Source organism: Piliocolobus tephrosceles, unplaced genomic scaffold (genome assembly GCF_002776525.5).
Source record: "Piliocolobus tephrosceles isolate RC106 unplaced genomic scaffold, ASM277652v3 unscaffolded_30464, whole genome shotgun sequence".
Classification (NCBI taxonomy): domain Eukaryota; kingdom Metazoa; phylum Chordata; class Mammalia; order Primates; family Cercopithecidae; genus Piliocolobus; species Piliocolobus tephrosceles.
The window spans coordinates 39653-51485 of NW_022313715.1; the positions used below are offsets into that span (position 1 = coordinate 39653).

General features: G+C 48.2%; 1 protein-coding gene across 1 annotated transcript in view; it reads left to right on the top strand.

Moving 5' to 3' along the window:
• Positions 1-9973, top strand: part of LOC113222305 (dysferlin-like) — a 41472-nt gene extending 31499 nt beyond the window's left edge. Inside the window, exons 11-13 of the mRNA XM_026451799.1 lie at positions 5210-5336; positions 7327-7430; positions 9914-9973. Coding sequence (XP_026307584.1) covers positions 5210-5336; positions 7327-7430; positions 9914-9958 — 276 coding nt within the window. The 3' untranslated portion in view covers positions 9959-9973. The remainder of the gene's footprint in view (positions 1-5209; positions 5337-7326; positions 7431-9913) is intronic.
• The last annotated feature ends 1860 nt before the right edge of the window (positions 9974-11833 follow it).

The following is an 11833-nucleotide window of genomic DNA, read 5'->3' on the forward strand; positions in this document are numbered from 1 at the left end:
AATCTTTAAATGACCTTGCCCTGTCCAATAAATGAATGATTGTCTCAAAAAAAAAAAAAAAAAAAAAAAAATGAATCACTCATAATCCTACCACTCTGAGAGAGGTATTATCATCTCATTGCACATCCCTCTGGAAGGATACACATATATTTTTCTTTTTGCAACAGTGAGCTTATTCTATATATATTATGTTGTGACTTGAATTTCATTGCCTAAGAATGTATCATGCTCATCTCTACATGTCAGTAAGTAAAGTTATAAGTTGGAGGTGGTAAGAATGAGGAAAGTGTTGAGAGCAGGGGAGGTATCCGCATCTTTGTATGTTTGAGAGGAGGAGAAAAGGTTTGGAGCCATCTTTGTGGGAGAGGAATGACGGGCTAGATTTAATGAAAGGATTTCTGCACAAACACCAGAGTGCCCACTCTGGGTTGGACGCTTTGTTTGTAGTGGAGCCACTTGTCTCGTGGTGTTCAGCAGCGCAGAAGCACAAGAGAGGCATGTGGGTAGTGGACGTGTTGGGCAAGGGCAAGCCAGGAGTCCTGAAGGTCAGGAGTGAGGTGAAGGTCAGGGGTGAGGTGAAGGTCAGGGGTGAGGTACCAGGGCATCCTGAACATGGCTGATGGCACTGTGCAGGGAGGGAGAGGAGGACAGGGCCCTTGGGGTCTCCTGCCATGCCTCGTGTCCCCCCCATCCTCAACACTGGTTCCTTGGCCACCTGGACGTGCTGCTTGGCTGAAGGTGGGTTTCAGCTGGGCCCTGGGTGCTGTCTGCCTCTTCCTTTACCTGGGTGTAGTTTACTCCTTATCTCATTCTCCTCATCTCCTTACTCCTTATCTCTCCTGGCTGTTTCCAGACTTTCTTCCCTTTCCTAAGCTCCAACCTCAGCTTCCCTTGGAGAGGCAGAGCTGCACAGCGATGTAGTGGTGAGAGCTCTGGGAGCTCCCGTGGTCCTCAACTTGCCCCCCCCATCTTTATCCACCTTCCCTCCCTTCCGCCGCCCCTCCCGCTCCATCATCCCACCACCTCCTGGCCATGACCTCACAGCCTCCACTGTGTTATTTGCCTCCTCTTTCTGATCTCTTCTCACACTTATGTCCTCTGCCTCCTGCTCCATGATCTGTACCAGGCTCAAGATTTCCTCATCCTAAAGCACCCCTTCCTTGACTCATTTCTCCCCACCCCTCCTCTCCACTACTATTTTCTCTCTCTCCTACTGCTGGTCATCACCAACTTCTTGACAGGGTGCACTGCGTCCCCCTTTTTCCACTCCACTACCAGCTGCTCATTCTTTCTCTTCAGTAGGAATCCTACCACCTCCCCTCCCTGAAACCACTGGTGTAAGGGTCACTCATCACCAGAGCTTAGGAGCTCTCCCCTGTTGTTAGTCTGCACCACGGCTCCACAGCATTCAATTCCAGATCCCACACTGTATTTGAAATTGCCTCCTCCCTTAGCATTTATGATTCTCCTGATTCTCCCTGCTCTTTTTCCAGTGGGTTCTTCAAATTCGATGTTGCAGTTCAGTCCCTGTTCCTTTGCTGTGTCCTGCCCCTCACTGTTGAGGAGTCCGTGTCTTTCAGACACCACCTGAGACTCGTAAATTGCTCTTCTCCAGCCTGGACCTTCTGAGCTCCGGACGCTCAGTTTCAGTTGTCTTGTTATCAGGCCACATTAACGTGTCCCTTAGGCCCCTCTGACTTATTAGAGCAAAGCCTAGTATCATTTGCTGCCCACTCCCCACACCTGTTCCCCATCCTGTATTAGGTGACATCTTAGGAAATTGCATGTTTAGCCACTTAGTCCCCCAAACCAGAGGCCAGAGTTTCATTCTTTACCCCTCAGTCCCCATGCAAGTAGTTGGCCAGTCTTGTTGGTGTGAAAACCTCAGTGTATGCCTCTTCTTTTTCCCATCACAAGACCAGAGTTTGAGGCCCAGCTCCCACTCTCTCTCACTTGGGTCTCTTTGTGAATTACAATACAGGTTCAGCTGGTGTAACAAAGATGCCCCAAATAATAGGCACTAAGGAGGACAGATGTTTATTTCTCTCTCATGAATGCCACAGTCCAGAATAGGCACAGTGCTTTGGCAGTGATCAGAGACCCAGGCTCCTGGTCTTTTCTCCACTGTGATCATCATGCAGCCTCCATCACACGGCCCAAGATGGTTGCTCCAGTTCCCATCACCATGTCTGTACTCCAGCCAGGGAAATGGGAGTAAAGGACTATGGAGACCACATCTCTTCCTTCAAAGGTGTGACCCAGAAGTTGTACACATTTGTGCTTAGGTCCTATTGACCAGAACTTAGTCACGTGGCCACATCTAACTACGAGGGAGCCTAGGAAATAAAGTCCATCCTAATGCTGTCCAGCTAAAAATTGAGGGTTTGTTAGAGGAGGCAGAAAAGATTGGATGTGGGGGAACAACTAGCAGTTTCTGCCATCCCTCCTAAGTGTCCTTTGAGGTCTCCTAACTTCTTACATTATACTTCTTCACCTATCCCCACCTTATCACCAGTCATCCTTATTTTTATTTTTATTTTTGAGATAGAGTCTTGCTCTGTCACCCAGGCTGGAGTGCTGTGGTACAATCTTGGCTCACTGCAACCTCCGCCTCCCGAGTTCAAGCAATTCTCCTGCCTCAGCCTCCTGAGTAGCTGGGATTATAGGCGTGTACCACCATGCCCAGCTACTTTTTGTATTTTTAGTAGAGATGGGTTTTCACCATATTGGTCAGGCTAGTCTCAAACTCCTGACCTTGTGATCCACCTGTCTTGGCCTCCCAAAGTGCTAGAATTACAGGCGTGAGCCACTGTGCCTGGCCAACAGTCATCATTTTTAAACCCAGGTAGAATCATGCGTGTCTCCTCTTACAAAATGTCCAGCGACTTCCCATTTCTTTCAGGATAGAGTCCAAGATCCTTAGCATGACATTCAAGGTCCTTGACATTTGGCCTTAGCCCAGTTTCCCAGTCCCACTTGCTGTTATGTATCTTCATGGGCCCTGTCTGTGGCCACACCAGATGATATGACTCTTTCCAGAACACTTTTCCATTCCTCTCCGGCCTTTTCCCCTGCTGAAATACCTTCCCTCTCTTTGCCTACCAAGCGCCAATTTGTTCTTCCAGGCCCAGTTCAGATGCCACTTCCTCCCTGAAGCTTGCCTCCAGGAAGATGTCCTCCAGGAAAATGTATTGGTCTTTCCTTTGGGCCACCACCCAGCCCTTTGGTAGTCTAACCAGCTTATGTGTCTGCCTTCATCACTGAGATTCAGTTTCTTGATGATGGGGACAATATAGCAAATATGATATCTTTTATCTCCCCTCTTGCCTAGTATGGCAGGTCTTGTACACAGTAGGTGCTCAATCAGTGCTTATTGTCTAGGGGAATAGACACTTTTATGGATGCCTGAAAGATGATTGTTTTCTTCTGATATGAGCTGAGGAGAATAAACACAGAACACATCCCTTTGGGCATTGCTGTGATATGGGCATTCTGGGATTGAGTGTTTTGCTGCAAGGATCCTGAAGCAGGTTTCTACGTGTCAAGTGTGACTGAGTGAGAAATGAATGAGGTGAGGCTAGTCCAGGCAACTGTCCAAGGAGTGGGCTGCTGGGCACAGCCTGACCTTGCTATTCTCCTGTCCCTTCGCTGCTTGCTAGCCCAAGAGCAGCCACCAGATCTTTTGTCTGTTCCTCCAGCTGCCAACTTCCCCTTGTGCGAAGGCCTCTGCATGAGTTGCCTCCTCGTCTGGATGCCTCCACCTCTTGCTCATCATCCAGGTCTCAAGCTGGGCAGCATTTCTGACCCCACCTCAGTATAGTTACAATCCCCCTTGCTCTGTGCTCTCCAAGCACGTGGGTTCTGCTTCCAGCCTGTGTTAAACTTCAGCTTTTGTATCTGTAAAGTGGGGGCATTCTAGGCCCTTGCACCCAGAGCATCTGTAGGCAAGCAGCGTGGGCAACACTTGGACACTTGTTGAAATGCAGACTCTTGGGCCCCACCCCAGACCTGCTGAACTAGAACCTGCGTTTTAATTGGAATGCACAGCAGTGGTCTAGAAGACACTAATTCTCAGCCTCTGTTGCCAGTTGGAATCATCTGGGAAGCTTTAAAAGTCACTGCTGCATGGGTACTCTCTCCCAGAAATTATGTTTTAATTGGTCTGGGGTGTGACCTCGGCTTCCCAGGTGTGTCTTTTCTTTTCCTTTTTTTTGAGATGGGGGTCTCACTCTGCTGCCCAGGCTGGAGTGCAGTGGTGCAATCTCGGCTCATTGCAACCTCTGCTTCCCAGGTTCAAGCAGTTCTCCCGTCTCAGCCTCTGAGTAGCTGGGACTACAGGTGCACGCCACCACACCTGGCTAATTTTTGTATTATTTGGTAGAGATGGGGTTTCCCCATGTTGGCGAGCTGGTCTTGAACTCCTGACCTCAGGTGATCTGCCTGCCTTTGCCTCCCAGAGTGCTGGGATTACAGGTGTGAGCCACCGCGCCCGGCCCCTCCGCCCAGGTGTTTCTAATGTGCAGCCAAGTTTGAGACCCACTCAAGGGGGGTGCTGTGAGGATTAAATGAGAGAGTGTATCCACATCAATACATGTGGGATGTGATTTTTGTTATTACTGTTCCAACCACAAGACACAGGACATGTTATTGGATTCGTTTGCTGAAAGTCTGTTTTCCCTGCAAGATAGTCAGCTCCATGGGAAGAGGGCGCTTATTCATGTCGTCCCCTTATTCACTGCCATATCCCCTACCCTTCAGCACCATATAGACACCTACTAGTCACTCAGTAGCTACTGGCTGGGTGAATGAACACCTGCATGTTAGTGAAGATAGAGTGGCCAGCTTAGACCTCAGTTACTACTGTATTATATTTTAACTGGGAGGTGGGGGAGAGCGGGAAGGAGACTGAGGTTGGTGGAATGCTTGCCGTGTGCCACGTGCATTTCCATCATTATTGGAGATGTTCCTCGCACAGTCCTGGAAGGTCAGTGTCATGGTCTCTGCTGTACTCAAGAGGAAGCTGGGGCTCAGGTGAAGGACCTTGCCTGGGACTATGCGGTAGTCCCTTGTATGGGACTAAGTGGCGGAGCGCAGTCTGCCTTACTTCCGAATGCAGCATTTATGTGGCGAAGGCGGAACTCTTAGAAAAGGAGGGTCAAACCCTGTGCTCAGGAGAGCGTGAAGGAATCATATTTGGTTTCCTTTGTAGCTGGAGAGAAAAGACCCCTCTGAAGACAAGGAGGACATTGAAAGCAACCTGCTCCGGCCCACAGGCGTGGCCCTGCGAGGAGCCCACTTCTGCCTGAAGGTCTTCCGGGCTGAGGACTTGCCACAGAGTGCGTGGGGCGTGCCCTTGGGTGGGAGGTCTGCAGCAGGCTGGAGGCGCCGGGCTGGTGAGGGTGGGCGGTGGCGGATGGGGTCAGCTCCCTGGGGGACGAGAGGCGTCTAGGAAAACAACCAGAATTTAATGAAAAGTAATCAGTGTTGGTGGAGTTACAAAGATTCAAGAACTCTTGAGAGTAATAGCTGCCTCTCAGCTCCATTCCAGTGTCCTCTGGGCCTGGTGTGGCTATTTGGCTACTTGTGGACCCATTTGCTTGGTTGTCATTGAGGAGTCAGCAGCATCTGGATTCTACTCTGGCCTTAGGGCTGGCTCTCCCTGATTTTCCCTCCCTCTAAGAGGAAGCCCATCCTGCAAGTCGGCAGAGCTGGACTGGGGAGCAGTTGCTCTAACGTCGGAAAGGTTTGCTTGAAGGACTCCTGGGGCCCCCTGACTTCACAGATGAAGGACACGGATCCACAAGGTGACCCACTATCCTAGCTTGCCTCAGATTGTCCTGGTTTTAGCACTGAAAGTGCCTGTTCCAGGAAACCCCGTGGTCTCCGGCAAACTGGGACAGTGGGTACCCGACTTGCAACCATCTCTTCCTCCCAGGAGGGCTAATGTGGCCACTGCCTGGTTCCTCACAGTGGTTGGCCCGGTTCTAGACCCATCTGTGTGTTTAGTAAATGCTGGGGAATTATACTGAATATTCGAGAGCTCTGGTTATCAACTTGGGCTGATATTAGAATTACCTGGGAAGATTCAAAACGGTCCAAATGCCAGGGCCCTGCTTCCAGTATTTCAGACGGACTTGAGTTAGGGCAGGGTTCAGCAGTGGTAGGGTTTAAAGGCTCCCCAGGTTGTTCTGTTGTGAGGCCCAGTTGTGAGCCGCTATTTTAGAGCATACATCAACACAACCAAGCCACTGTCCACAGCATAGTCAATGAGAAGGTTTGCAACGTGGGTCCCTGGTTACAACTTTTCCATAAAGATAATTGTTTGAGAGTTTCTGCTTTGGCTGCTGACATCAAGAAATGAAATGTACAAGCTTACTTGGACCAAATCCTGAAGAAAGCCTGTAAATAAGTAATGGGTATTAATTCAGTACTAAAATACCTGCTTACAAATATTCTGCACTTATTGATTGCAACTATGTAGAAGTGAGGCTGGTGAACTTCAAGAGGGGCATGGGGAAATAGAAATATTTGCTTTTCTTAGGGCGAAAGAGCTTTGTGTTGAATTCCCTGCAATGTTGTTTGAAAAAAAAAAATAGATGGGCAAACAGATCATAAATGTTTGCTAATTGTTGTGCCTTTTGTATTCATGTAGACATTAGCTAGTGTATAATCTTTAACTATCCCCCCCCACTCACCCACTCATATGCCTATAAATATAAGATGCTTTATACACGTATGTATGTGTATACACATATACATATCTATCTATCTATCTATCTATCTATCTATCTATCTATCTATCTATATCTACATATATAAATAATCTGACTCATTCAAAAAATAATTGGTTTGGGGCAGCATAGATTAAAAACTCTTAAAAAAAAAAACAGAATTGACTTCTTGGTTAACCTCAGGTAAATCGCTGCACTAATAGATTTAAAGGAAAATGTCAACCAGGCACCAATAATGGGATATTGTTATAACAACTGCCAGTCCTTTTCTGAGTACTTACTGCCCTTGGTGATGTAGATTTCTAATCAGTCAAGCAGTCGATAAGTTGGTAGATTTGATTGAAAGGCTTTGAATGCAGGGCGAGGACAGTGAATGAGCCGTTTGGGACTGGTGACAAAGTGGCCCGGTGCTCTCAGTAGTTGCTGCTCTGAGACAGTCTTCCCTCTGGGAGGCCCCTGGACTGAGTCCCTGTGTGAAGGGGTCACAACTTCTTGCTCAGGTAGTCCCAGGACTGCCTGGAGACAGATGGGGGATAGTCAGGGTTTTGGAGGTGAGACAGCAGGCAGGCAATGACTGGTGTGTCCCTCTTCCCAGTGGACGATGCCGTGATGGACAACGTGAAACAGATCTTTGGCTTTGAGAGTAACAAGAAGAACTTGGTGGACCCCTTTGTGGAGGTCAGCTTTGCGGGGAAAATGGTAAGGAGTAAGGGAGCAGGAGGGTTCTCTTGGGAGGGGACTTCCTGGTGCCCTGTGGACAGTGCGGGGTGAGAGCAAGACAGAGCGAGGCGCCCCCACCACACAGGCCCAGCTCTCAGAGGCTGCCCGGCACACGAATGTGGACAGGTCTGCCTGGGGGTGTCCCAGACAGACACATAGATGTGGATAGCCCAGGAGAGGATGTCGGACAGTGGATAGTAGAGGAACATTTGGGGGAAAATGGAGCAATAGCGTGGAAACCAGACATGAAGGCATAAAGATAGGGAAACTATATTTTAAAGATGTGGGATAAAAACATAATGATTATTTTAAAAATGTTGTGGGGGGAGTTGGGCAGAGAAAGACCCCTCTGGTGGGCGCCCTCGTCTCTTCCTTGCAGCCCGCCTTCCTGCCCTGAGGTGGTGCTGTGGCTCCAGTCCCTGCTGACTTCTGTCCCAGCCCTTGTCTCTGCACAGGCTGCCCAGCCCACAGTGTCTGTGTGCCCCCTGCAGGCTTTCCTGGCAGCCCCAGCCCTCCCAGGCTTCAGCCATCACCTCTCGGCAGAGAACTCGGTAGCTCTCCAACCCCTCCCTTCAACCCCAGGCCTCTCTGAGCCTCTAAACAGCTCTGCCTGCTGCTCCTCTGAGCCCTGGAGGGAGTCATTTTCTCTGCGCAAACTGCCCCATATCCAAAAGCCTCTGTATTAACTAGGTACAACCATCAAAGGCAGAAAATGTGGACCTGCCTTGATTCTTCCCTTTTTTCTCTCTCCATATCACACATGCCATCTCTAGCTTTTGACTTTAAACATGTCCCCAGGGCCCACCCCTACCTCGTGTCCCCGTAGCCACTGCCAGCTGTTCCCAGGACCATTCCTTTGTTTCTCACCTCATGCATCGAATTTTTGAACAGCCCCAGGCCATTTGTCCAAGTACTGGATTTGTTCGATTGTTTCCTTCTGTTGTTTAACTTGTTTGTCTGGCTCCTCTCTTTCCTGTAAACTGGAAGTTAGGTCTAGAGACTCGGGTAGATTCAGATGAAGTATTTCGGCAAGAAGTCAGCATAGGTGATGTTCTGCATGTCATATGGCATCACAATAGAAAGCCATCATGTCAGGTCGTCCCATCATCAGGGAGGACTGCCTGATCACACGGTGAAAGTGATGCCTCCAGACGGCTCCCTTATAAAAGTAAATGTTCCCCCTTTGTAATTAGCAAGTAAACTGTGGGCGATATCTTGGCACTGCACGGATATCCTATTTCTCAGCTATCTCTTACCTAATGGTCTGAGCATCCATTGATCTTCCTGTCTGAAGAAGTCATTTAGTTGGGACTGCAAAGTGGTGATTTTCTCATTATCATTCTTTTTCTCTTGATTAGCCGATTTTTTTCCTGCAAAGAAGAGCTTTCTCCTTCCTGCCTCGTTGAGTATTAGTATGGACCTCAACGCTTTTTATTTTTAATGTGTTAAATCAGTCATTGTTGTGTTGGTGTTTGAATTATACTGACGGTGGCCATCAGGAGCCCCTTTGAGCTGGGCTGTCTCTCCTCAGAGACTAGCACAGGTCCCATTGAAAGTGTACACGGGGATGTAATGCAGATTTTAAACTCGTTCATGTGGAGGTGTAACTGCTCGCTGCAGATCCTCACCTGAGTGCAGGTTTTGGTGTGGGCTCAGGGTACGGGTCTTACGCCCTACTCCTGGCATCTGGAGGAATGAGGACAGCTACTTGAAGGCAGGAAGGAAAGAGGAAGCTGCGGCTGTATGTTTTTTGTGGGACACTAGCTCCAAGGATTAGGATTAATTTTTCCACTTGACACTTGGGAAATTCATGTCCTGAGATTGTTCTTATTTCGCATTCCCAACACGGGAGGTATTTCGATGGTGGCTGGAACCAAGACCGATGTGCCTTCACATTCGTTGGAACTAAGCCTCAGAGCTCTGGGGCTCCTGGCTACTCCTGGGTCCCTGCTAGCATCTTTGATCTCCCTGGGTCTTCTGTTCTGAGATGCCCTTGGCTGGCCCTGGGGATTTCTGTAGGAAGGTACCACTATCTAGGGGAGGTGAAGGGACAAAGGTGGCCAAGACAAGTGACTGTATACAGTGGGTTGGCATCTGGGCTCATGCAAGAAGCTGCACCTCCCATTTTTCCTCTAGAAAGAGGTGGAGGGAGTTGAAGAATGACCTTATGGTGAAGGAGGCAGCTGCAACACTCTGTCTTGAAAGTTTCAATCTGGCCAGCCTTCTCCGGTGGTCCCCAGGCCTTTGCGTCCTCTCTTCCCTGAGCCACTTCCTTGTGGCCTCCCCACTTCTGCTGCTCTTATGGCGTGTCTCATTCTGCCTGTCCCTCTCTTTTAGCCTGCTTGCATGTCCCTTTTTTCTCATTACATCCTAAGCTGAAGAGCCCTGAGGTTACCTTCTGTGTGCCCCACCCACCCCAGCCGGCCTTCTTTGCATTTCCCCTTATGGACGCTTGGTGGCAGTATTATCCAAGATGTGACCCATACTTGATTTGGCCAAGTTACTAAGAAGATAGGCGTGTGGAAGAGTGCGTGCGACTGTGCACTTCATGGTATGGAAGAAACAAAAGGTAGAGGTACTTGTAGGGCAGGACAGGAAGTTTTAAAACAACTTTTTTCTTTTATGAATTCAAGAATAAAACCCACAAATTGCAAAAAATTGAAAAAATCAGAGAAAAGGAAAACAACAAAAACTCCCACTGCACCATATTCTGTACCCTGCACCATATTCTGTACCCTGCACCACCCTGGAGAGAATTACTGGTAACATTTATTTGTATTTCCTTCTAGTATGTTTTCTCTTTAGCTCCCACTACCTTCTTACCTCCCCTCTTCCCACTTACTGGGAATAAAATAATGAAAATATTGATTTTGCAAGCCCAAAAGCAACACTCGTGGCACTTTAGCGATGATTTGAGGACACTTTCAGGGCTTCGAAAAATTGGAATCTCCCAGCACGTATGTTGGTTGCTGAGGTTGAACAAGGTGACTCTGCCTCCCTGCTCCAGCTCTCATGGAGTAAACACGTGTCCATGATCAAAAGACATGTATTTACTCCGTGAGAGTTGAAGCGGGGAGGCAGAGAGTCTCAAAATATGATACCACACAGGACACATATCAAAGGACACAGACAAAACACGTGTCCTGTGTAGTCTCATGTTTTTCACGTTTTTGTGCCTTTGTTGGCAACTTCACTGTTTAAAATACCCCAAATGTCATGCTGAAGTGCCGTCTGGCTTTCCTAAGCTCCAAACAGCCGTGATGTGCCTGACAGAGGAAGTGCGTGTGACAGGTGAGCTTCCTGCAGGCTTCAGTCACAGTGCCATTGGCTGTGAGTTCAATGCTGATGACTCAACAATATATATTAAAAAGTAACGTCCTTCCACAGAGGCACACATAAACCAAGGTTACCTATTGATCAGTTGACAAAAACGTTGTGACAGAGGCTGGCAGGAATTTAACCCTGCTTCTCCTCTGGGGTAATGAGTCAGTGTTCACCAATTCAGGGTTCCTGGTGACCTTATAGATTGTAAACACCATGAATAATGAGAATCAACTATATACATGCAGTTGGGCAAACTGCTTGTGTTGTCTCATCTTTTCTCAGATTATTAAATAGTCATTGAAATGATTTTTTTTGATGGTGGCATAATATTCTGTCAGATGAGTATACTATAACATTTGACTTATTTTTGGATATATAGAATTCCAATTTTCCCCTTTTAGAAACAACATTGTGACAAACATCAGCATACAGGAATCTTCATCCACACTCGGACTGCTTTTCTATAGGGAAGTTTCTAGAATTGGGGCTGCTAAGCCAGAGGGCTTATTTTTAAGTGTCTGCTACAGATGACCAAATAGCCTTCCAGAGAGAGTGTGCTAATAATACTCCATTGGGGAGTGAAGGAAGATAAAGCAAAAAGGTAAAGGAAGAAGAAAAGAGAAGCAGAGGAAGAGGAAGAAGCAGCATGGTGCGGCCCTGGCTGAGTGCCTATGGGTGAAACAGGATGGGGAAGGCTGGCAGGGATCTCTGGGGCCAGAGGCAGTGCTGGCTGGGGTGTGGCAGATGAACCAGCTGCTGTTCAAGCCCCCAGACCCACATCCCGGTGAAGGCAGCCAGGCTGAAGTGTTTGCGATGGAGGAGGGCCAGATGCCTGGAGCAGGGGCTGAAGCAGCCCGTGTACATCCTGTGTGTGTGTTGGGGCAGCCTGTGCCTTCTTATTCCAGGGACCTGGGGCACAGAGTTGGCAGGGCCGCTCAGCTGGGTCTTGTTCACGTGTCTTTTATTTTAAAAATTTGTTTATCTAATTTTTGAATTAGGTAGTATATTTATTCTATCTATCTATCTATCTATCTATCTATCTATCTATCTATCTATCT